This window comes from Lasioglossum baleicum, chromosome 14, assembly GCF_051020765.1.
Source record: "Lasioglossum baleicum chromosome 14, iyLasBale1, whole genome shotgun sequence".
NCBI lineage: Eukaryota > Metazoa > Arthropoda > Insecta > Hymenoptera > Halictidae > Lasioglossum > Lasioglossum baleicum.
In genome coordinates this window covers 37,208-64,264 of record NC_134942.1, presented here as the reverse complement: position 1 = coordinate 64,264, position 27,057 = coordinate 37,208, and the positions used below count along the sequence as shown (strand labels likewise).

Genomic DNA, 27,057 nt, shown 5'->3' with positions numbered 1-27,057 from the left:
TTTCCTCATACAGTGTGTTCATAACTGGCACTAGGAGGATCGCAGTGCCACCACTGCGAGGAGGCCCAGGACTCTGCGCGGCATACGCTAGAAGAATGTCCAGCGTGGTCGGCACCGCGCAGAGACCTAAGGGGCGTTATTGGGATGGACCTCCTGTTGCCGGTCGTGGTCGACCACATGATCGGCAGCGAGAGGTCAAGAGCAGCGATTGCCTCCTTCTGCGAGATTGTGATTACGCAGAAGGAGGCAGCGGAGAGGGTGAGGGAAGCCGACCCGCTCTCCGCCAGGAGGCTAACATCGGCGGGGCAACCCCGACGAGGCCGACGGCCCCCGTAAGGGGCCGCAGACGTAATGGCGGCGGTGGTACTACTTAGTACTTCCACCGCCGCCAAGGGGGGCTGGCCGTTAAGGCGCCCCCGAGGTGGACAGGTCGCGGGGGGCGAGGTGGAGCAATAATCCCCTCCCCCCCTCTATAAAGATGCGACCTGCCGGTCGACCCCCCTCCTTTTATTTTATAATATTTCATTTTACTCTATATTATAAATTTTATCTTTATCTTTTATTCCCCTTTATTTTGGCCCCCCTTCTTATGTTTGTTGTGTTTTGTCCATTGTATTTATTTACTTATTATTATTTATTTATTTATTGACTTTTATTTTATCTATTTTATCTATACACCTTTTCATTTACTGATTTTATCTTGTATTTTATCATATTTTTAAGTTTTATGCGGGTTGACCAGGGGGGTGGGACGGGGGGAGGAGACAGACGCGAGCCGGAACTCGCCTCTGTCCCCTCCTTGTCGCGTGCGGAAAAAAATACAATGCAGCGTGTACGAGTATTTGCACATGTATAAAAATCGGATGGCGCGGTAACAAAAATTCTAAATTATACAGCGCAAGTTGCAGCAATGCATGCGCATAAGTTAAATTACCTGCATACAGCCGTTTCCTCAAACTGTGTGTTCATAACTGGCACTGGGAGGATCGTAGTGCCACCACTGCGAGGAGGCCCAGGACTCTGCGCGGCATACGCTGGAAGAATATCCAGCGTGGTCGGCACCGCGTAGAGACCTAAGGGGCGTTATTGGGATGGACCTCCCGTTGCCGGACGTGGTCGACCACATGATCGGCAGCGAGAGGTCAAGAGCAGCGTTTGCCTCCTTCTGCGAGATTGTGATACCGCAGAAGGAGGCAGCGGGGAGGGAGAGGGAAGCCGACCCGCTCCCCGCCAGGAGGCTAGCATCGGCGGGGCAACCCCCACGAGGCCGACGGCCCCCGTAATGGGCCTCAGACGTAATGGCGGCAGTGGTACTACTTAGTACTTCCACCGCCGCCAAGGGGGGCTGGCCGTTATGGCGCCCCCGAGGTGGACAGGTCGCGGGGGGCGAGGTGGAGCAATAATCCCCTCCCCCCCCTCTACAAAGATGCGACCTGCCGGTCGACCCCCCTCCTTTTATTTTATAATATTTCATTTTACTCTATATTATAAATTTCATCTTTATCTTTTATTCCCCTTTATTTTGCCCCCCCTTCTTATGTTTGTTGTGTTTTGTCCATTGTATTTATTTACTTATTATTATTTATTTATTTATTGACTTTTATTTTATCTATACACCTTTTCATTTACTGATTTTATCTTTTATTTTATCATATTTTTAAGTTTTATGCGGGTTGACCAGGGGGGTGGGACGTGGGGAGGGGGCAGACGCGTGCCGAAACTCGCCTCTGTCCCCTCCTTGTCGCGTGCGGAAAAAATGCAATGCAGCGTGTACGAGTATTTGCACATGTATAAAAATCGGATGGCGCGGTAACAAAAATTCTAAATTATACAGCGCAAGTTGCAGCAATGCATGCGCATAAGTTAAATTACCTGCATACAGCCGTTTCCTCAAACTGTGTGTTCATAACTGGCACTGGGAGGATCGCAGTGCCACCACTGCGAGGAGGCCCAGGACTCTGCGCGGCATACGCTAGAAGAATGTCCAGCGTGGTCGGCACCGCGCAGAGACCTAAGGGGCGTTATTGGGATGGACCTCCTGTTGCCGGTCGTGGTCGACCACATGATCGGCAGCGAGAGGTCAAAAGCAGCGATTGCCTCCTTCTGCGAGATTGTGATTACGCAGAAGGAGGCAGCGGAGAGGGAGAGGGAAGCCGACCCGCTCTCCGCCAGGAGGCTAACATCGGCGGGGCAACCCCGACGAGGCCGACGGCCCCCGTAAGGGGCCGCAGACGTAATGGCGGCGGTGGTACTACTTAGTACTTCCACCGCCGCCAAGGGGGGCTGGCCGTTAAGGCGCCCCCGAGGTGGACAGGTCGCGGGGGGCGAGGTGGAGCAATAATCCCCTCCCCCCTCTACAAAGATGCGACCTGCCGGTCGACCCCCCTCCTTTTATTTTATAATATTTCATTTTACTCTATATTATAAATTTTATCTTTATCTTTTATTCCCCTTTATTTTGCCCCCCCTTCTTATGTTTGTTATGTTTTGTCCATTGTATTTATTTACTTATTATTATTTATTTATTTATTGACTTTTATTTTATCTATTTTATCTATACACCTTTTCAATTATTGATTTTATCTTGTATTTTATCATATTTTTAAGTTTTATGCGGGTTGACCAGGGGGGTGGGACGGCGGGAGGGGACAGACGCGAGCCGGAACTCGCCTCTGTCCCCTCCTTGTCGCGTGCGGAAAAAAATACAATGCAGCGTGTACGAGTATTTGCACATGTATAAAAATCGGATGGCGCGGTAACAAAAATTCTAAATTATACAGCGCAAGTTGCAGCAATGCATGCGCATAAGTTAAATTACCTGCATACAGCCGTTTCCTCAAACTGTGTGTTCATAACTGGCACTGGGAGGGTCGCAGTGCCACCACTGCGAGGAGGCCCAGGACTCTGCGCGGCATACGCTGGAAGAATGTCCAGCGTGGTCGGCACCGCGCAGAGACCTAAGGGGCGTTATTGGGATGGACCTCTCGTTGCCGGTCGTGGTCGACCACATGATCGGCAGCGAGAGGTCAAGAGCAGCGTTTGCCTCCTTCTGCGAGATTGTGATAACGCAGAAGGAGGCAGCGGGGAGGGAGAGGGAAGCCGACCCGTTCCCCGCCAGGAGGCTAGCATCGGCGGGGCAACCCCCACGAGGCCGACGGCCCCCGTAATGGGCCTCAGACGTAATGGCGGCAGTGGTACTACTTAGTACTTCCACCGCCGCCAAGGGGGGCTGGCCGTTATGACGCCCCCGAGGTGGACAGGTCGCGCGGGGCGTGGTGGAGCAATAATCCCCTCCCCCCCCTCTACAAAGATGCGACCTGCCGTTCGACCCCCCTCCTTTTATTTTATAATATTTCATTTTACTCTATATTATAAATTTTATCTTTATCTTTTATTCCCCTTTATTTTGGCCCCCCTTCTTATGTTTGTTATGTTTTGTCCATTGTATTTATTTACTTATTATTATTTATTTATTTATTGACTTTTATTTTATCTATTTTATCCATACACCTTTTCAATTATTGATTTTATCTTGTATTTTATCATATTTTTAAGTTTTATGCGGGTTGACCAGGGGGGTGGGACGGGGGGAGGGGACAGACGCGAGCCGGAACTCGCCTCTGTCCCCTCCTTGTCGCGTGCGGAAAAAAATACAATGCAGCGTGTACGAGTATTTGCACATGTATAAAAATCGGATGGCGCGGTAACAAAAATTCTAAATTATACAGCGCAAGTTGCAGCAATGCATGCGCATAAGTTAAATTACCTGCATACCTCCGTTTCCTCAAACTGTGTGTTCATAACTGGCATTGGGAGGATCGCAGTGCCACCACTGCGAGGAGGCCCAGGACTCTGCGCGGCATACGCTAGAAGAATGTCCAGCGTGGTCGGCACCGCGCAGAGACCTAAGGGGCGTTATTGGGATGGACCTCTCGTTGCCGGTCGTGGTCGACCACATGATCGGCAGCGAGAGGTCAAGAGCAGCGTTTGCCTCCTTCTGCGAGATTGTGATAACGCAGAAGGAGGCAGCGGGGAGGGAGAGGGAAGCCGACCCGCTCCCCGCCAGGAGGCTAGCATCGGCGGGGCAACCCCCACGAGGCCGACGGCCCCCGTAATGGGCCTCAGACGTAATGGCGGCAGTGGTACTACTTAGTACTTCCACCGCCGCCAAGGGGGGCTGGCCGTTATGACGCCCCCGAGGTGGACAGGTCGCGCGGGGCGTGGTGGAGCAATAATCCCCTCCCCCCCCTCTACAATGATGCGACCTGCCGGTCGACCCCCCTCCTTTTATTTTATAATATTTCATTTTACTCTATATTATAAATTTTATCTTTATCTTTTATTCCCCTTTATTTTGGCCCCCCTTCTTATGTTTGTTGTGTTTTGTCCATTGTATTTATTTACTTATTATTATTTATTTATTTATTGACTTTTATTTTATCTATTTTATCTATACACCTTTTCATTTACTGATTTTATCTTTAATTTTATCATATTTTTAAGTTTTATGCGGGTTGACCAGGGTGGTGGGACGGGGGGGGGGACAGACGCGAGCCGGAACTCGCCTCTGTCCCCTCCTTGTCGCGTGCGGAAAAAAATACAATGCAGCGTGTACGAGTATTTGCACATGTATAAAAATCGGATGGCGCGGTAACACAAAATTCTAAATTATACAGCACAAGTTGCAGCAATGCATGCGCATAAGTTAAATTACCTGCATACCTCCGTTTCCTCAAACTGTGTGTTCATAACTGGCATTGGGAGGATCGCAGTGCCACCACTGCGAGGAGGCCCAGGACTCTGCGCGGCATACGCTAGAAGAATGTCCAGCGTGGTCGGCACCGCGCAGAGACCTAAGGGGCGTTATTGGGATGGACCTCCCGTTGCCGGTCGTGGTCGACCACATGATCGGCAGCGAGAGGTCAAGAGCAGCGATTGCCTCCTTCTGCGAGATTGTGATAACGTAGAAGGAGGCAGCGGAGAGGGAGAGGGAAGCCGACCCGCTCTCCGCCAGGAGGCTAGCATCGGCGGGGCAACCCCGACGAGGCCGACGGCCCCCGTAAGGGGCCGCAGACGTAATGGCGGCGGTGGTACTACTTAGTACTTCCACCGCCGCCAAGGGGGGCCGGCCGTTAAGGCGCTCCCGAGGTGGACAGTTCGCGGGGGGCGAGGTGGAGCAATAATCCCCTCCCCCCCCTCTACAAAGATGCGACCTGCCGGTCGACCCCCCTCCTTTTATTTTATAATATTTCATTTTACTCTATATTATAAATTTTATCTTTATCTTTTATTCCCCTTTATTTTGCCCACCCTTCTTATGTTTGTTGTGTTTTGTCCATTGTATTTATTTACTTATTATTATTTATTTATTTATTGACTTTTATTCTATCTATACACCTTTTCATTTACTGATTTTATCTTTTATTTTATCATATTTTTAAGTTTTATGCGGGTTGACCAGGGGGGTGGGACGTGGGGAGGGGGCAGACGCGTGCCGAAACTCGCCTCTGTCCCCTCCTTGTCGCGTGCGGAAAAAATGCAATGCAGCGTGTACGAGTATTTGCACATGTATAAAAATCGGATGGCGCGGTAACAAAAATTCTAAATTATACAGCGCAAGTTGCAGCAATGCATGCGCATAAGTTAAATTACCTGCATACAGCCGTTTCCTCAAACTGTGTGTTCATAACTGGCACTGGGAGGATCGCAGTGCCACCACTGCGAGGAGGCCCAGGACTCTGCGCGGCATACGCTAGAAGAATGTCCAGCGTGGTCGGCACCGCGCAGAGACCTAAGGGGCGTTATTGGGATGGACCTCCTGTTGCCGGTCGTGGTCGACCACATGATCGGCAGCGAGAGGTCAAGAGCAGCGATTGCCTCCTTCTGCGAGATTGTGATAACGCAGAAGGAGGCAGCGGAGAGGGAGAGGGAAGCCGACCCGCTCTCCGCCAGGAGGCTAGCATCGGCGGGGCAACCCCCACGAGGCCGACGGCCCCCGTAATGGGCCTCAGACGTAATGGCGGCAGTGGTACTACTTAGTACTTCCACCGCCGCCAAGGGGGGCTGGCCGTTATGGCGCCCCCGAGGTGGACAGGTCGCGGGGGGCGAGGTGGAGCAATAATCCCCTCCCCCCCTCTATAAAGATGCGACCTGCCGGTCGACCCCCCTCCTTTTATTTTATAATATTTCATTTTACTCTATATTATAAATTTTATCTTTATCTTTTATTCCCCTTTATTTTGCCCCCCCTTCTTATGTTTGTTATGTTTTGTCCATTGTATTTATTTACTTATTATTATTTATTTATTTATTGACTTTTATTTTATCTATTTTATCTATACACCTTTTCAATTATTGATTTTATCTTGTATTTTATCATATTTTTAAGTTTTATGCGGGTTGACCAGGGGGGTGGGACGGGGGGAGGACGCGAGCCGGAACTCGCCTCTGTCCCCTCCTTGTCGCGTGCGGAAAAAAATACAATGCAGCGTGTACGAGTATTTGCACATGTATAAAAATCGGATGGCGCGGTAACAAAAATTCTAAATTATACAGCACAAGTTGCAGCAATGCATGCGCATAAGTTAAATTACCTGCATACCGCCGTTTCCTCATACAGTGTGTTCATAACTGGCACTAGGAGGATCGCAGTGCCACCACTGCGAGGAGGCCCAGGACTCTGCGCGGCATACGCTAGAAGAATGTCCAGCGTGGTCGGCACCGCGCAGAGACCTAAGGGGCGTTATTGGGATGGACCTCCTGTTGCCGGTCGTGGTCGACCACATGATCGGCAGCGAGAGGTCAAGAGCAGCGATTGCCTCCTTCTGCGAGATTGTGATTACGCAGAAGGAGGCAGCGGAGAGGGAGAGGGAAGCCGACCCGCTCTCCGCCAGGAGGCTAACATCGGCGGGGCAACCCCGACGAGGCCGACGGCCCCCGTAAGGGGCCGCAGACGTAATGGCGGCGGTGGTACTACTTAGTACTTCCACCGCCGCCAAGGGGGGCTGGCCGTTAAGGCGCCCCCGAGGTGGACAGGTCGCGGGGGGCGAGGTGGAGCAATAATCCCCTCCCCCCCTCTATAAAGATGCGACCTGCCGGTCGACCCCCCTCCTTTTATTTTATAATATTTCATTTTACTCTATATTATAAATTTTATCTTTATCTTTTATTCCCCTTTATTTTGGCCCCCCTTCTTATGTTTGTTGTGTTTTGTCCATTGTATTTATTTACTTATTATTATTTATTTATTTATTGACTTTTATTTTATCTATTTTATCTATACACCTTTTCATTTACTGATTTTATCTTGTATTTTATCATATTTTTAAGTTTTATGCGGGTTGACCAGGGGGGTGGGACGGGGGGAGGAGACAGACGCGAGCCGGAACTCGCCTCTGTCCCCTCCTTGTCGCGTGCGGAAAAAAATACAATGCAGCGTGTACGAGTATTTGCACATGTATAAAAATCGGATGGCGCGGTAACAAAAATTCTAAATTATACAGCGCAAGTTGCAGCAATGCATGCGCATAAGTTAAATTACCTGCATACAGCCGTTTCCTCAAACTGTGTGTTCATAACTGGCACTGGGAGGATCGTAGTGCCACCACTGCGAGGAGGCCCAGGACTCTGCGCGGCATACGCTGGAAGAATATCCAGCGTGGTCGGCACCGCGTAGAGACCTAAGGGGCGTTATTGGGATGGACCTCCCGTTGCCGGACGTGGTCGACCACATGATCGGCAGCGAGAGGTCAAGAGCAGCGTTTGCCTCCTTCTGCGAGATTGTGATACCGCAGAAGGAGGCAGCGGGGAGGGAGAGGGAAGCCGACCCGCTCCCCGCCAGGAGGCTAGCATCGGCGGGGCAACCCCCACGAGGCCGACGGCCCCCGTAATGGGCCTCAGACGTAATGGCGGCAGTGGTACTACTTAGTACTTCCACCGCCGCCAAGGGGGGCTGGCCGTTATGGCGCCCCCGAGGTGGACAGGTCGCGGGGGGCGAGGTGGAGCAATAATCCCCTCCCCCCCCTCTACAAAGATGCGACCTGCCGGTCGACCCCCCTCCTTTTATTTTATAATATTTCATTTTACTCTATATTATAAATTTCATCTTTATCTTTTATTCCCCTTTATTTTGCCCCCCCTTCTTATGTTTGTTGTGTTTTGTCCATTGTATTTATTTACTTATTATTATTTATTTATTTATTGACTTTTATTTTATCTATACACCTTTTCATTTACTGATTTTATCTTTTATTTTATCATATTTTTAAGTTTTATGCGGGTTGACCAGGGGGGTGGGACGTGGGGAGGGGGCAGACGCGTGCCGAAACTCGCCTCTGTCCCCTCCTTGTCGCGTGCGGAAAAAATGCAATGCAGCGTGTACGAGTATTTGCACATGTATAAAAATCGGATGGCGCGGTAACAAAAATTCTAAATTATACAGCGCAAGTTGCAGCAATGCATGCGCATAAGTTAAATTACCTGCATACAGCCGTTTCCTCAAACTGTGTGTTCATAACTGGCACTGGGAGGATCGCAGTGCCACCACTGCGAGGAGGCCCAGGACTCTGCGCGGCATACGCTAGAAGAATGTCCAGCGTGGTCGGCACCGCGCAGAGACCTAAGGGGCGTTATTGGGATGGACCTCCTGTTGCCGGTCGTGGTCGACCACATGATCGGCAGCGAGAGGTCAAAAGCAGCGATTGCCTCCTTCTGCGAGATTGTGATTACGCAGAAGGAGGCAGCGGAGAGGGAGAGGGAAGCCGACCCGCTCTCCGCCAGGAGGCTAACATCGGCGGGGCAACCCCGACGAGGCCGACGGCCCCCGTAAGGGGCCGCAGACGTAATGGCGGCGGTGGTACTACTTAGTACTTCCACCGCCGCCAAGGGGGGCTGGCCGTTAAGGCGCCCCCGAGGTGGACAGGTCGCGGGGGGCGAGGTGGAGCAATAATCCCCTCCCCCCTCTACAAAGATGCGACCTGCCGGTCGACCCCCCTCCTTTTATTTTATAATATTTCATTTTACTCTATATTATAAATTTTATCTTTATCTTTTATTCCCCTTTATTTTGCCCCCCCTTCTTATGTTTGTTATGTTTTGTCCATTGTATTTATTTACTTATTATTATTTATTTATTTATTGACTTTTATTTTATCTATTTTATCTATACACCTTTTCAATTATTGATTTTATCTTGTATTTTATCATATTTTTAAGTTTTATGCGGGTTGACCAGGGGGGTGGGACGGCGGGAGGGGACAGACGCGAGCCGGAACTCGCCTCTGTCCCCTCCTTGTCGCGTGCGGAAAAAAATACAATGCAGCGTGTACGAGTATTTGCACATGTATAAAAATCGGATGGCGCGGTAACAAAAATTCTAAATTATACAGCGCAAGTTGCAGCAATGCATGCGCATAAGTTAAATTACCTGCATACAGCCGTTTCCTCAAACTATGTGTTCATAACTGGCACTGGGAGGATCGCAGTGCCACCACTGCGAGGAGGCCCAGGACTCTGCGCGGCATACGCTGGAAGAATGTCCAGCGTGGTCGGCACCGCGCAGAGACCTAAGGGGCGTTATTGGGATGGACCTCTCGTTGCCGGTCGTGGTCGACCACATGATCGGCAGCGAGAGGTCAAGAGCAGCGTTTGCCTCCTTCTGCGAGATTGTGATAACGCAGAAGGAGGCAGCGGGGAGGGAGAGGGAAGCCGACCCGTTCCCCGCCAGGAGGCTAGCATCGGCGGGGCAACCCCCACGAGGCCGACGGCCCCCGTAATGGGCCTCAGACGTAATGGCGGCAGTGGTACTACTTAGTACTTCCACCGCCGCCAAGGGGGGCTGGCCGTTATGACGCCCCCGAGGTGGACAGGTCGCGCGGGGCGTGGTGGAGCAATAATCCCCTCCCCCCCCTCTACAAAGATGCGACCTGCCGTTCGACCCCCCTCCTTTTATTTTATAATATTTCATTTTACTCTATATTATAAATTTTATCTTTATCTTTTATTCCCCTTTATTTTGGCCCCCCTTCTTATGTTTGTTATGTTTTGTCCATTGTATTTATTTACTTATTATTATTTATTTATTTATTGACTTTTATTTTATCTATTTTATCCATACACCTTTTCAATTATTGATTTTATCTTGTATTTTATCATATTTTTAAGTTTTATGCGGGTTGACCAGGGGGGTGGGACGGGGGGAGGGGACAGACGCGAGCCGGAACTCGCCTCTGTCCCCTCCTTGTCGCGTGCGGAAAAAAATACAATGCAGCGTGTACGAGTATTTGCACATGTATAAAAATCGGATGGCGCGGTAACAAAAATTCTAAATTATACAGCGCAAGTTGCAGCAATGCATGCGCATAAGTTAAATTACCTGCATACCTCCGTTTCCTCAAACTGTGTGTTCATAACTGGCATTGGGAGGATCGCAGTGCCACCACTGCGAGGAGGCCCAGGACTCTGCGCGGCATACGCTAGAAGAATGTCCAGCGTGGTCGGCACCGCGCAGAGACCTAAGGGGCGTTATTGGGATGGACCTCTCGTTGCCGGTCGTGGTCGACCACATGATCGGCAGCGAGAGGTCAAGAGCAGCGATTGCCTCCTTCTGCGAGATTGTGATAACGCAGAAGGAGGCAGCGGAGAGGGAGAGGGAAGCCGACCCGCTCTCCGCCAGGAGGCTAGCATCGGCGGGGCAACCCCGACGAGGCCGACGGCCCCCGTAAGGGGCCGCAGACGTAATGGCGGCGGTGGTACTACTTAGTACTTCCACCGCCGCCAAGGGGGGCTGGCCGTTATGGCGCTCCCGAGGTGGACAGTTCGCGGGGGGCGAGGTGGAGCAATAATCCCCTCCCCCCCCTCTACAAAGATGCGACCTGCCGGTCGACCCCCCTCCTTTTATTTTATAATATTTCATTTTACTCTATATTATAAATTTTATCTTTATCTTTTATCCCCCTTTATTTTGCCCACCCTTCTTATGTTTGTTGTGTTTTGTCCATTGTATTTATTTACTTATTATTATTTATTTATTTATTGACTTTTATTTTTTCTATACACCTTTTCATTTACTGATTTTATCTTTTATTTTATCATATTTTTAAGTTTTATGCTGGTTGACCAGGGGGGTGGGACGTGGGGAGGGGGCAGACGCGTGCCGAAACTCGCCTCTGTCCCCTCCTTGTCGCGTGCGGAAAAAATGCAATGCAGCGTGTACGAGTATTTGCACATGTATAAAAATCGGATGGCGCGGTAACAAAAATTCTAAATTATACAGCGCAAGTTGCAGCAATGCATGCGCATAAGTTAAATTACCTGCATACAGCCGTTTCCTCAAACTGTGTGTTCATAACTGGCACTGGGAGGATCGCAGTGCCACCACTGCGAGGAGGCCCAGGACTCTGCGCGGCATACGCTAGAAGAATGTCCAGCGTGGTCGGCACCGCGCAGAGACCTAAGGGGCGTTATTGGGATGGACCTCCTGTTGCCGGTCGTGGTCGACCACATGATCGGCAGCGAGAGGTCAAGAGCAGCGATTGCCTCCTTCTGCGAGATTGTGATAACGCAGAAGGAGGCAGCGGAGAGGGAGAGGGAAGCCGACCCGCTCTCCGCCAGGAGGCTAGCATCGGCGGGGCAACCCCCACGAGGCCGACGGCCCCCGTAATGGGCCTCAGACGTAATGGCGGCAGTGGTACTACTTAGTACTTCCACCGCCGCCAAGGGGGGCTGGCCGTTATGGCGCCCCCGAGGTGGACAGGTCGCGGGGGGCGAGGTGGAGCAATAAACCCTCCCCCCCTCTATAAAGATGCGACCTGCCGGTCGACCCCCCTCCTTTTATTTTATAATATTTCATTTTACTCTATATTATAAATTTTATCTTTATCTTTTATTCCCCTTTATTTTGCCCCCCCTTCTTATGTTTGTTATGTTTTGTCCATTGTATTTATTTACTTATTATTATTTATTTATTTATTGACTTTTATTTTATCTATTTTATCTATACACCTTTTCAATTATTGATTTTATCTTGTATTTTATCATATTTTTAAGTTTTATGCGGGTTGACCAGGGGGGTGGGACGGGGGGAGGGGACAGACGCGAGCCGGAACTCGCCTCTGTCCCCTCCTTGTCGCGTGCGGAAAAAAATACAATGCAGCGTGTACGAGTATTTGCACATGTATAAAAATCGGATGGCGCGGTAACAAAAATTCTAAATTATACAGCGCAAGTTGCAGCAATGCATGCGCATAAGTTAAATTACCTGCATACAGCCGTTTCCTCAAACTGTGTGTTCATAACTGGCACTGGGAGGATCGCAATGCCACCACTGCGAGGAGGCCCAGGACTCTGCGCGGCATACGCTAGAAGAATGTCCAGCGTGGTCGGCACCGCGCAGAGACCTAAGGGGCGTTATTGGGATGGACCTCCCGTTGCCGGTCGTGGTCGACCACATGATCGGCAGCGAGAGGTCAAGAGCAGCGATTGCCTCCTTCTGCGAGATTGTGATAACGCAGAAGGAGGCAGCGGAGAGGGAGAGGGAAGCCGACCCGCTCTCCGCCAGGAGGCTAGCATCGGCGGGGCAACCCCGACGAGGCCGACGGCCCCCGTAAGGGGCCGCAGACGTAATGGCGGCGGTGGTACTACTTAGTACTTCCACCGCCGCCAAGGGGGGCTGGCCGTTAAGGCGCTCCCGAGGTGGACAGTTCGCGGGGGGCGAGGTGGAGCAATAATCCCCTCCCCCCCCTCTACAAAGATGCGACCTGCCGGTCGACCCCCCTCCTTTTATTTTATAATATTTCATTTTACTCTATATTATAAATTTTATCTTTATCTTTTATTCCCCTTTATTTTGCCCACCCTTCTTATGTTTGTTGTGTTTTGTCCATTGTATTTATTTACTTATTATTATTTATTTATTTATTGACTTTTATTCTATCTATACACCTTTTCATTTACTGATTTTATCTTTTATTTTATCATATTTTTAAGTTTTATGCGGGTTGACCAGGGGGGTGGGACGTGGGGAGGGGGCAGACGCGTGCCGAAACTCGCCTCTGTCCCCTCCTTGTCGCGTGCGGAAAAAATGCAATGCAGCGTGTACGAGTATTTGCACATGTATAAAAATCGGATGGCGCGGTAACAAAAATTCTAAATTATACAGCGCAAGTTGCAGCAATGCATGCGCATAAGTTAAATTACCTGCATACAGCCGTTTCCTCAAACTGTGTGTTCATAACTGGCACTGGGAGGATCGCAGTGCCACCACTGCGAGGAGGCCCAGGACTCTGCGCGGCATACGCTAGAAGAATGTCCAGCGTGGTCGGCACCGCGCAGAGACCTAAGGGGCGTTATTGGGATGGACCTCCTGTTGCCGGTCGTGGTCGACCACATGATCGGCAGCGAGAGGTCAAGAGCAGCGATTGCCTCCTTCTGCGAGATTGTGATAACGCAGAAGGAGGCAGCGGAGAGGGAGAGGGAAGCCGACCCGCTCTCCGCCAGGAGGCTAGCATCGGCGGGGCAACCCCCACGAGGCCGACGGCCCCCGTAATGGGCCTCAGACGTAATGGCGGCAGTGGTACTACTTAGTACTTCCACCGCCGCCAAGGGGGGCTGGCCGTTATGGCGCCCCCGAGGTGGACAGGTCGCGGGGGGCGAGGTGGAGCAATAATCCCCTCCCCCCCTCTATAAAGATGCGACCTGCCGGTCGACCCCCCTCCTTTTATTTTATAATATTTCATTTTACTCTATATTATAAATTTTATCTTTATCTTTTATTCCCCTTTATTTTGCCCCCCCTTCTTATGTTTGTTATGTTTTGTCCATTGTATTTATTTACTTATTATTATTTATTTATTTATTGACTTTTATTTTATCTATTTTATCTATACACCTTTTCAATTATTGATTTTATCTTGTATTTTATCATATTTTTAAGTTTTATGCGGGTTGACCAGGGTGGTGGGACGGGGGGGGGGACAGACGCGAGCCGGAACTCGCCTCTGTCCCCTCCTTGTCGCGTGCGGAAAAAAATACAATGCAGCGTGTACGAGTATTTGCACATGTATAAAAATCGGATGGCGCGGTAACACAAAATTCTAAATTATACAGCACAAGTTGCAGCAGTGCATGCGCATAAGTTAAATTACCTACATACCTCCGTTTCCTCAAACTGTGTGTTCATAACTGGCATTGGGAGGATCGCAGTGCCACCACTGCGAGGAGGCCCAGGACTCTGCGCGGCATACGCTAGAAGAATGTCCAGCGTGGTCGGCACCGCGCAGAGACCTAAGGGGCGTTATTGGGATGGACCGCCCGTTGCCGGTCGTGGTCGACCACATGATCGGCAGCGAGAGGTCAAGAGCAGCGATTGCCTCCTTCTGCGAGATTGTGATAACGCAGAAGGAGGCAGCGGAGAGGGAGAGGGAAGCCGACCCGCTCTCCGCCAGGAGGCTAGCATCGGCGGGGCAACCCCGACGAGGCCGACGGCCCCCGTAAGGGGCCGCAGACGTAATGGCGGCGGTGGTACTACTTAGTACTTCCACCGCCGCCAAGGGGGGCTGGCCGTTAAGGCGCTCCCGAGGTGGACAGTTCGCGGGGGGCGAGGTGGAGCAATAATCCCCTCCCCCCCCTCTACAAAGATGCGACCTGCCGGTCGACCCCCCTCCTTTTATTTTATAATATTTCATTTTACTCTATATTATAAATTTTATCTTTATCTTTTATTCCCCTTTATTTTGCCCACCCTTCTTATGTTTGTTGTGTTTTGTCCATTGTATTTATTTACTTATTATTATTTATTTATTTATTGACTTTTATTTTTTCTATACACCTTTTCATTTACTGATTTTATCTTTTATTTTATCATATTTTTAAGTTTTATGCTGGTTGACCAGGGGGGTGGGACGTGGGGAGGGGGCAGACGCGTGCCGAAACTCGCCTCTGTCCACTCCTTGTCGCGTGCGGAAAAAATGCAATGCAGCGTGTACGAGTATTTGCACATGTATAAAAATCGGATGGCGCGGTAACAAAAATTCTAAATTATACAGCGCAAGTTGCAGCAATGCATGCGCATAAGTTAAATTACCAGCATACAGCCGTTTCCTCAAACTGTGTGTTCATAACTGGCACTGGGAGGATCGCAGTGCCACCACTGCGAGGAGGCCCAGGACTCTGCGCGGCATACGCTAGAAGAATGTCCAGCGTGGTCGGCACCGCGCAGAGACCTAAGGGGCGTTATTGGGATGGACCTCCTGTTGCCGGTCGTGGTCGACCACATGATCGGCAGCGAGAGGTCAAGAGCAGCGATTGCCTCCTTCTGCGAGATTGTGATAACGCAGAAGGAGGCAGCGGAGAGGGAGAGGGAAGCCGACCCGCTCTCCGCCAGGAGGCTAGCATCGGCGGGGCAACCCCCACGAGGCCGACGGCCCCCGTAATGGGCCTCAGACGTAATGGCGGCAGTGGTACTACTTAGTACTTCCACCGCCGCCAAGGGGGGCTGGCCGTTATGGCGCCCCCGAGGTGGACAGGTCGCGGGGGGCGAGGTGGAGCAATAATCCCCTCCCCCCCTCTATAAAGATGCGACCTGCCGGTCGACCCCCCTCCTTTTATTTTATGATATCTCATTTTACTCTATATTATAAATTTTATCTTTATCTTTTATTCCCCTTTATTTTGCCCCCCCTTCTTATGTTTGTTATGTTTCGTCCATTGTATTTATTTACTTATTATTATTTATTTATTTATTGACTTTTATTTTATCTATTTTATCTATACACCTTTTCAATTATTGATTTTATCTTGTATTTTATCATATTTTTAAGTTTTATGCGGGTTGACCAGGGGGGTGGGACGGGGGGAGGGGACAGACGCGAGCCGGAACTCGCCTCTGTCCCCTCCTTGTCGCGTGCGGAAAAAAATACGATGCAGCGTGTACGAGTATTTGCACATGTATAAAAATTGGATGGCGCGGTAACAAAAATTCTAAATTATACAGCGCAAGTTGCAGCAATGCATGCGCATAAGTTAAATTACCTGCATACAGCCGTTTCCTCAAACTGTGTGTTCATAACTGGCACTGGGAGGATCGTAGTGCCACCACTGCGAGGAGGCCCAGGACTCTGCGCGGCATACGCTGGAAGAATATCCAGCGTGGTCGGCACCGCGTAGAGACCTAAGGGGCGTTATTGGGATGGACCACCCGTTGCCGGACGTGGTCGACCACATGATCGGCAGCGAGAGGTCAAGAGCAGCGTTTGCCTCCTTCTGCGAGATTGTGATACCGCAGAAGGAGGCAGCGGGGAGGGAGAGGGAAGCCGACCCGCTCTCCGCCAGGAGGCTAACATCGGCGGGGCAACCCCGACGAGGCCGACGGCCCCCGTAAGGGGCCGCAGACGTAATGGCGGCGGTGGTACTACTTAGTACTTCCACCGCCGCCAAGGGGGGCTGGCCGTTAAGGCGCCCCCGAGGTGGACAGGTCGCGGGGGGCGAGGTGGAGCAATAATCCCCTCCCCCCCTCTACAAAGATGCGACCTGCCGGTCGACCCCCCTCCTTTTATTTTATAATATTTCATTTTACTCTATATTATAAATTTTATCTTTATCTTTTATTCCCCTTTATTTTGCCCCCCCTTCTTATGTTTGTTATGTTTTGTCCATTGTATTTATTTACTTATTATTATTTATTTATTTATTGACTTTTATTTTATCTATTTTATCTATACACCTTTTCAATTATTGATTTTATCTTGTATTTTATCATATTTTTAAGTTTTATGCGGGTTGACCAGGGGGGTGGGACGGGGGGAGGGGACAGACGCGAGCCGGAACTCGCCTCTGTCCCCTCCTTGTCGCGTGCGGAAAAAAATACAATGCAGCGTGTACGAGTATTTGCACATGTATAAAAATCGGATGGCGCGGTAACAAAAATTCTAAATTATACAGCGCAAGTTGCAGCAATGCATGCGCATAAGTTAAATTACCTGCATACAGCCGTTTCCTCAAACTGTGTGTTCATAACTGGCACTGGGAAGATCGCAGTGCCACCACTGCGAGGAGGCCCAGGACTCTGCGCGGCATACGCTGAAAGAATGTCCAGCGTGGTCGGCACCGCGCAGAGACCTAAGGGGCGTTATTGGGATGGACCTCTCGTTGCCGGTCGTGGTCGACCACATGATCGGCAGCGAGAGGTCAAGAGCAGCGTTTGCCTCCTTCTGCGAGATTGTGATAACGCAGAAGGAGGCAGCGGGGAGGGAGAGGGAAGCCGACCCGCTCCCCGCCAGGAGGCTAGCATCGGCGGGGCAACCCCCACGAGGCCGACGGCCCCCGTAATGGGCCTCAGACGTAATGGCGGCAGTGGTACTACTTAGTACTTCCACCGCCGCCAAGGGGGGCTGGCCGTTATGACGCCCCCGAGGTGGACAGGTCGCGCGGGGCGTGGTGGAGCAATAATCCCCTCCCCCCCCTCTACAAAGATGCGACCTGCCGTTCGACCCCCCTCCTTTTATTTTATAATATTTCATTTTACAATATATTATAAATTTTATCTTTATCTTTTATTCCCCTTTATTTTGGCCCCCCTTCTTATGTTTGTTATGTTTTGTCCATTGTATTTATTTACTTATTATTATTTATTTATTTATTGACTTTTATTTTATCTATTTTATCTATACACCTTTTCAATTATTGATTTTATCTTGTATTTTATCATATTTTTAAGTTTTATGCGGGTTGACCAGGGGGGTGGGACGGGGGGAGGGGACAGACGCGAGCCGGAACTCGCCTCTGTCCCCTCCTTGTCGCGTGCGGAAAAAAATACAATGCAGCGTGTACGAGTATTTGCACATGTATAAAAACCGGATGGCGCGGTAACAAAAATTCTAAATTATACTGCGCAAGTTGCAGCAATGCATGCGCATAAGTTAAATTACCTGCATACCTCCGTTTCCTCAAACTGTGTGTTCATAACTGGCATTGGGAGGATCGCAGTGTCACCACTGCGAGGAGGCCCAGGACTCTGCGCGGCATACGCTAGAAGAATGTCCAGCGTGGTCGGCACCGCGCAGAGACCTAAGGGGCGTTATTGGGATGGACCTCCTGTTGCCGGTCGTGGTCGACCACATGATCGGCAGCGAGAGGTCAAGAGCAGCGATTGCCTCCTTCTGCGAGATTGTGATTACGCAGAAGGAGGCAGCGGAGAGGGAGAGGGAAGCCGACCCGCTCTCCGCCAGGAGGCTAACATCGGTGGGGCAACCCCGACGAGGCCGACGGCCCCCGTAAGGGGCCGCAGACGTAATGGCGGCGGTGGTACTACTTAGTACTTCCACCGCCGCCAAGGGGGGCTGGCCGTTAAGGCGCCCCCGAGGTGGACAGGTCGCGGGGGGCGAGGTGGAGCAATAATCCCCTCCCCCCCTCTACAAAGATGCGACCTGCCGGTCGACCCCCCTCCTTTTATTTTATAAAATATCATTTTACTCCATATTATAAATTTTATCTTTATCTTTTATTCCCCTTTATTTTGCCCCCTTCTTATATTTGTTGTGTTTTGTCCATTGTATTTATTTACTTATTATTATTTATTTATTTATTGACTTTTATTTTATCTATTTTATCTATACACCTTTTCAATTATTGATTTTATCTTGTATTTTATCATATTTTTAAGTTTTATGCGGGTTGACCAGGGGGGTGGGACGGGGGGAGGGGACAGACGCGAGCCGGAACTCGCCTCTGTCCCCTCCTTGTCGCGTGCGGAAAAAAATACAATGCAGCGTGTACGAGTATTTGCACATGTATAAAAATCGGATGGCGCGGTAACAAAAATTCTAAATTATACAGCGCAAGTTGCAGCAATGCATGCGCATAAGTTAAATTACCTGCATACCTCCGTTTCCTCAAACTGTGTGTTCATAACTGGCATTGGGAGGATCGCAGTGCCACCACTGCGAGGAGGCCCAGGACTCTGCGCGGCATACGCTAGAAGAATGTCCAGCGTGGTCGGCACCGCGCAGAGACCTAAGGGGCGTTATTGGGATGGACCTCTCGTTGCCGGTCGTGGTCGACCACATGATCGGCAGCGAGAGGTCAAGAGCAGCGTTTGCCTCCTTCTGCGAGATTGTGATAACGCAGAAGGAGGTAGCGGGGAGGGAGAGGGAAGCCGACCCGCTCCCCGCCAGGAGGCTAGCATCGGCGGGGCCACCCCCACGAGGCCGACGGCCCCCGTAATGGGCCTCAGACGTAATGGCGGCAGTGGTACTACTTAGTACTTCCACCGCCGCCAAGGGGGGCTGGCCGTTATGACGCCCCCGAGGTGGACAGGTCGCGCGGGGCGTGGTGGAGCAATAATCCCCTCCCCCCCTCTACAAAGATGCGACCTGCCGGTCGACCCCCCTCCTTTTATTTTATAATATTTCATTTTACTCTATATTATAAATTTTATCTTTATCTTTTATTCCCCTTTATTTTGGCCCCCCTTCTTACGTTTGTTGTGTTTTGTCCATTGTATTTATTTACTTATGTTTATGCTTTTCAGAGCTTGTAAGACTCTGTATCCGTTTATTATAAAAGTCAACAGTACTTGGTACAAATCGTCGGTATTAAATGCGCGTTTCACGCGTTGCTCCGCAAATGAGTTATAACCACGTGCGGTCGATTGTCGGCAAAAGAGATTAGTCGCTCGCACGTGTTTCCCGAATCGTATTGCGTCGCGATCGAGACAAAGGACAAGACTGACTCATTACCGTATCGTGTACATTCACGCGTTCTCGCGAGCGATGAGAACGCGCCCGTGGGTCTAGCTAGTATACAAGACGCGGTATTTATGAAACAAGCGAAACGGCCTCAACATACCGCCCGCCTCGCGAAGTTATCCTTAACTGAGCGACAAGGCAGTACTTTTTCCATAACGGCCTAAGCAAAACAACGCGCAATGGGCAAGAATAATCGGGCTCGCGTGCCCGAGATTTGTCCCCTACGCCGCCCGCCATGAGGAGCTGGCTACACAGTCGTCTGGGGAACGCGTGACTCCATGAAATGCACGGCCACGGTCTCGTTGATGGGCAGGTGGATAAGCCGATGGACCGGTCGCCTCAGTTGGGTGGTGGCCGTCCTGAGCGTTACGACTCTGCAAACCCCGTCGGTACCCCGGTGCTGGCGGACAACTCTCGCCAGTGGCCACTTGGTAGGTGGAAGGGGGTCATCCATCAGGATCACCAGGTCCCCGACCTGATAATCGTAGCCCGGGCGGAGCCACTTGGAGCGCTGCTGCAGTTGGGTGAGGAATTCTCGCCGCCACCGCTTCCAAAAGTGATTCCGCATGAGGGACAGGAGCCGCCATCTGGAACAAACTGAAACCTTCTCGTTCGTCTCTGTAAAAGGCTCTACAGGAGCCTTGAGGGCTGAGCCGATCAAGAAGTGGCCCGGGGTCAGCGCCGATACGTCCTCCTCGTTGCTGCTGAGCGGGCCGAGAGGTCTGGAGTTGAGGCACGCCTCGATTTGGTGACAGACAGTTGAAAACTCCTCGTACGTGAGCTTGGCATCCCCAATGACCCGCTTCAGATGCCTCTTGAAGCTCCTGACATTGGCCTCCCAAAGTCCGCCAAAGTGCGGGGCTCGAGGTGGGATGTGCGACCACTGGATCCCGTCCGCTGCTATGGCTGCAGCGATTTCCTGAGTCATGGCGGAAGTAGCCTCAAATAAGCGACGGAGCTCTGCTGCTGCTCCTTGGAACGTCGTACCGTTGTCGCTGTAAACGGTGTGACATAATCCTCGCCTTGCGACGAAGCGCGCAAACGCGGCCAAGAATGCTGCGGTCGTGAGATCCGAGACCACCTCTATGTGTACAGCTTTTACCACCATGCAGATGAAGATGGCTACATAGCCTTTCGAACACCGCTGACCTCTGCCTCCGGATGTCTTCAGTAGGAAAGGCCCCGCATAGTCCAACCCGGTGAATGTGAACGGGCGAGCTGGGACCGTGCGCACCGCCGGAAGAGGAGCCATTTGCTGCTCCGCTGGGCGAGCGTTAAACCGTGCACATGTGACACACTTGCGCACGACTCCTCGAATTTCATTCCTTCCTCGGACTACCCAATATCGTCTACTCAGTTGACTTTGGACTAGCACGGGCCCCCCATGAAGAGTGGAGCGATGAGCGTCCGCAATGATCAACCGCGTAACGTGGTGCCTGCCGGGAAGAATGATCGGGTGCTTCTCGGATTCAGTCAGGAAGGAATTGTCGAGGCGACCACCAACTCGTAGCACGCCTTCCGCATCAGTGAAGGGGAGTAGGCGACGAATGGAACTGCGTGCAGACACCGACCCTTTCGTACGAATCGTCCTGAATTCGTCCGCGAACTCCTCGTTTTGCACAACTCGGAGAAGAATAGTTCTGCCTCTCGCTAGTTCCTGCGCTGAGAGCCAAGTTTTTCGTCGATCCAGCGGGGACAACTTGGCATTGGAGCACCAACGGACCATGTAAGCGAAGACCCTGATGAGTTTGTGCAGGGAAGAAGATCGAGCGCACCACTCGGACCAAGACTCCTCTCCTCTTGCCACACAAACTTCCAGAGCCGCCATTGACCTTGCCTCTAGGTCAGTCTTCAGCTCAGCAAGAGGACCCGGCCACTCTGATTTTTCTAATGTTATCCAGCTTGGACCGTTCCACCATAGTATTGACTCTCGCAGTTGCGTCGGTGTGAAACCCCTGGTTGCACAGTCCGCCGGATTATCGGCTGAGCGTACATGCCGCCAGGTAGCATGGGGCAGCGACGTGAGAATCTCACTCACCCTATTCGCCACGAATGGTTTCCACCGAGAGGGGTGCCCTTGCAGCCATGCTAAAGCTACCTTCGAATCCGACCAGCAATGAATGTCAACAGGTTGAGAGTCTAATTTCGACAACAGCGAATTAACGAGACGAACTAACAATTGAGCTCCACACAGCTCTAGCTTGGGCAGGCTGATGACCTTAATTGGAGCGACCTTGGACTTCGCCACAATAAGTCTGGAGACCTTGGTGTCAGCAGCCACCAGGTACAGTGAGGCTGCATATGCGCTCTCCGATGCATCACAGAAACCGTGTAGGTCCCACTTAGTGGTTCCAACAGTTCCAAACCATCGTGGAATTCGTAGTTCCTCCAATTCGACCAACTGACCTTTAAAGGTCGACCAAGATTGTGATAATGTGGCGGAGACGGCTACGTCCCAATCAACGCCCTGCCTCCATAAGGTCTGCAACAGCAGCTTTGCACGAACCAACACGGGAGCAAGCCAGCCAATCGGGTCAAACAATTTGGAAACTTCCGACAAGATTGACCTTTTCGTGACTGTCTGGGGAGGTTCGACTAGTGCAATTTTGAAGCAAAAGGCATCCTTTTGCGGCATCCAACGCAGGCCTAATGTGGACACCGCCTCCTCGACTCGAAACTCCCGTTCAGCTACGGCAGGACTCTCGAGTCCCAGCTCCTGCAACAACTCTGCGTGGTTTGCAGCCCACTTGCCCACCTCCATTCCTGCTGATCTCAGGATGCTTACTAACTCGTCTCGCACGAGCCTAGCTTCCTCGAGGGTATCTCCCCCTCCGTAGGAGTCGTCGGCATAACGACCCTTCCTCAATATTTGAGCACCACGAGGAAAGCGCTTCTGCTCGTCATCTGCCAGCTGGAGCATGCATGCGTTGGCCAGGAATGGAGCACAGGTCGTCCCATATGTTACCGTGACTAAACGAAACGGAGTGACCACCTCGTCCTTGTTGAAACGCCACAAAATGCGTTGCCAATCAGCGTCATCCGGCTGAACGAGAAATTGTCGAAACATTTTTACTACATCACACGTAAAAACGTATTTCCGAAAGCACCAACGAATGATGATGACGAGCACATCTTCCTGCAATTTGGGCCCCGCATGCAAGCAGCTATTCAACGAGACCCCGGCGGAATCGGCTTGGGACGCGTTGAAGACTACGCGTATTTTCCCTTTACCGCCGTCTTTAAAGACTGCATGATGAGGGAGATAAAAAACGTCGCTCTTACCCGACTGCTCGTTGACCACCTTCTCCATGTGACCTAGCGCCTGGTACTCCTGCATGAAGACTTTATACGGTGGAGCCAACTCGGGTTGTCTCACAAAACGACGCTCTAATCTCGTCAAGCAAGCAGCAGCCGTGGACTTTGAATCAGCAAAGACAGGTTCCCTAGCAAACGGGAGCCTGACAACGAAGCGACCATCTGCCCTGCGCGAGTGAGTCCTCCGAAAATGATCGTAGCACTCCTCATCCTGCGGAGACAACTGGGGCGGCTTGTTGACTTCTTCAATCTCCCAGAATCTTGTCAACGTGGAGGTTAGCTCTCGGTCCACAGCAACGTGAAATCCCGATACCTCCGCTTTCCCTCCGGTTTCTTGCACAGGTACTTTTCCTAGCACGACCCAGCCGAGAGAGGTTTCCATTGCAGTGGGTGCCCCCGGTTGTCGGTCGATGCCTGGCCGTATCACCTTCGCAAGAGCCTCCGCATTCAAAATGCAGTCGATGCGCCCTGGTTTGAAGTAGACCGGATCCGCTAGTGGTCGCGAGGCAAGATGTGGCCACGCGGTTGGGTCGACAGGTAGACGTGGCAGCAGGGACGTCAACCTTTTTAAAACCAGCGCTGTAAAATCGAGAGAGAATTTGTCGTCACGCTCCGACTTGAGCGTTAGATGGACTCTGCTTCTGGCCACCGCTGTCCGCTCGGCTCCGACTCCATTGACCGCCACATGAGTCGACTGGCGACGAAGTCCAAGTGCCTGTACAGCTTGCTCTGTTACGAAGGACTCCTCTGCGCCCGAATCCAGCAAGGCCCTTACGGTGATGGCGGCACCCGGTGACTGGAGCACGACGCAGGCAGTTGCCAGCAGCACAGTCTGTCCCCCAGTGATGGCGAGCACAGACGCCTCTCCCGGCGCCGATTCGCTCTCCGCATTCTGCAACGTAGCCACCGCAGCGTTCGAAGTGGCTGTCTTGTCCTGGTGCAACTTCGTATGATGCTTTTCATGGCACACGGAGCACCGATATTTTGAGGTGCAAGCCCCCACAACATGCCTTGCGCTCAGGCAGTTGAGACAGAGCCTAGCCGTTTGCACGTGGGCTCTTCTATTTGTCGGAGGCGCATTGGAGAAGACACTGCAACGCCCAATGAAGTGTGGTCCGTCGCAGAACGAGCATTTGTCCGGCTCTCTCGTAGACGAGTTCCTCGGCGTGGCAACGTGAGCTGAAGACTTCTTCGTTTTCTTGCTTTCCTTGGCCTTGGACGAGGACTGCGACTGCTGACCTGGAGCGGACGTTTCCTCTCGAACGGACTTGGACCGGTCGCCCACGACAAGGTCCAGAGTTCGTATCCTGTCCTCCAGAAAGTATTTGAACTCTGCGAATGTGGGGAATTCGTTATTTTTCTTCTTCTCCAGCTCCCTAGCCCAGTCCAACCTCGTCGGAGTTGCAAGTTTGCTCTCGATGAAGTAGATTAGGACGGCGTCCCAATGCTCGACCGGAAGTCCAAGAGTTCTAAACACGTTGATGCTCTCATTCGTCGTGTTTAGCAGCTGGTTAATGTGCGTTCCGGTTTCCTCGTCGCTAGCCTCTGTTCCAGTAACGGCCTGCATTTGCGTGCTGAATCGGAGGAACCTGTTGTCGTAGCGTCGACACAGCGTTTCCCAGGCTGTAAGGAAGTTTGTGCCTACCATCTGGATGCCCTTCAACCTTGCCTGTGCCTCGCCTGACAAACAGTTTAATAAGTGTTCCAGCTTGATAACCGGCGTCATCCCTTTATCTGCGATGACCAAGGAGGTAAAACGCTCCTTAAAGGCTTCCCAATCGCGTTGAGTCCCATCGAAGCGGGGCAGTTTTAACCTTTCGAATGTTCTCTGTACTGAGTTCTCCGCGATACTGCGGTCATGCGTTGCAAGAACGTGCGTATCGGAAGGGCCCTGGAGCTCTTTTGATTTTTCCTCCAGCCATGCTTTTGCGTACAGATACGCTTCCATTGTGGATCCATACAGATCTGCCTTGAAGTAGAAGCGGTCGCTTAGGCTATCCATATGCTCTGCCAGAATCAAGTCTCGGTCTTGGAAGCCTTTCCAATACTCCTGCAGGAGTGCCTGTCTCGCTCCGACATCCGACAACGTAAGCTTATCGGCGGCCTTCTTTTTCGTAGTGTTGCCCACGAAGTTTAAAATGAACACCGCGACACGCTTTTGCGCTGTGAACAGTGCTTCATGCCCCGTCATTGTCAAAGCCGATCGACTCCCGTATTGCACAATCGAACGAACCGAAATTGTACAAGTTGCAGATTGCTGCAAATACTGTCTGCAAATTGAAAGCAATGTACCGAGAACACTCGCGACGATTATGTGAGACGCGAAGCAAAGGCGATCACACCTGTCGCGATGCGAACCAAACGACCACGTTTTCGCTTGTATGTGTGCGTGTCGCGTGCGAAACCGCTGATTCCCGATGAACCGACACCGATTTCGAACGAGTGAGTGCGACGAAGACAGCAATAGTCTCGACGGTTTTGCGCGTATTCGGAGTTTGTTTTCGATTTCGCGCTCGCTCTGTCTCTCTCGCTCTGCTAGCGTCGCGTTTCGCGCACCACGGCGTGACGTCACAAAGGTTGAAATGTCCGTTAGCCTCGTGGAATCTGTTCGATTTTTCACCGATTACGCTCACTTTGACGCACACACTGTATCTGCACCAACGCACTTTTTTCCGCACCAATCACTGCAACGCGACGGATGCACTGCTTACCGGTCTTGCAAGTGAATCCGGCTCGAAGGACCAAAAATGTTTATGCTTTTCAGAGCTTGTAAGACTCTGTATCCGTTTATTATAAAAGTCAACAGTACTTGGTACAAATCGTCGGTATTAAATGCGCGTTTCACGCGTTGCTCCGCAAATGAGTTATAACCACGTGCGGTCGATTGTCGGCAAAAGAGATTAGTCGCTCGCACGTGTTTCCCGAATCGTATTGCGTCGCGATCGAGACAAAGGACAAGACTGACTCATTACCGTATCGTGTACATTCACGCGTTCTCGCGAGCGATGAGAACGCGCCCGTGGGTCTAGCTAGTATACAAGACGCGGTATTTATGAAACAAGCGAAACGGCCTCAACAACTTATTATTATTTATTTATTTTTGACTTTTATTTTATCTATTTTATCTATACACCTTTTCATTTACTGATTTTATCTTTTATTTTATCATATTTTTAAGTTTTATGCGGGTTGACCAGGGTGGAGGGACGGGGGGGGGCAGACGCGTGCCGAAACTCGCCTCTGTCCCCTCCTTGTCGCGTGCGGAAAAAATGCAATGCAGCGTGTACGAGTATTTGCACATGTATAAAAATCGGATGGCGCGGTAACAAAAATTCTAAATTATACAGCGCAAGTTGCAGCAATGCATGCGCATAAGTTAAATTACCTGCATACAGCCGTTTCCTCAAACTGTGTGTTCATAACTGGCACTGGGAGGATCGCAGTGCCACCACTGCGAGGAGGCCCAGGACTCTGCGCGGCATACGCTGGAAGAATGTCCAGCGTGGTCGGCACCGCGCAGAGACCTAAGGGGCGTTATTGGGATGGACCTCTCGTTGCCGGTCGTGGTCGACCACATGATCGGCAGCGAGAGGTCAAGAGCAGCGTTTGCCTCCTTCTGCGAGATTGTGATAACGCAGAAGGAGGCAGCGGGGAGGGAGAGGGAAGCCGACCCGCTCTCCGCCAGGAGGCTAGCATCGGCGGGGCAACCCCCACGAGGCCGACGGCCCCCGTAATGGGCCTCAGACGTAATGGCGGCAGTGGTACTACTTAGTACTTCCACCGCCGCCAAGGGGGGCTGGCCGTTATGGCGCCCCCGAGGTGGACAGGTCGCGGGGGGCGTGGTGGAGCAATAATCCCCTCCCCCCACTCTACAAAGATGCGACCTGCCGGTCGACCCCCCTCCTTTTATTTTATAATATTTCATTTTACTCTATATTATAAATTTTATCTTTATCTTTTATTCCCCTTTATTTTGGCCCCCCTTCTTATGTTTGTTGTGTTT

At 51.2% G+C, this 27,057-nt stretch overlaps 1 protein-coding gene across 1 annotated transcript; it reads right to left on the bottom strand.

Annotated features, from left to right (window-relative positions):
* Nucleotides 1-19,986: 19,986 nt before the first annotated feature.
* Nucleotides 19,987-25,245, bottom strand: LOC143215862 (uncharacterized). The gene has a single exon (XM_076438443.1). The coding sequence runs from the start codon at nt 25,243-25,245 to the stop codon at nt 19,987-19,989; it is 5,259 nt and encodes a 1,752-aa protein (XP_076294558.1).
* Nucleotides 25,246-27,057: the final 1,812 nt, after the last annotated feature.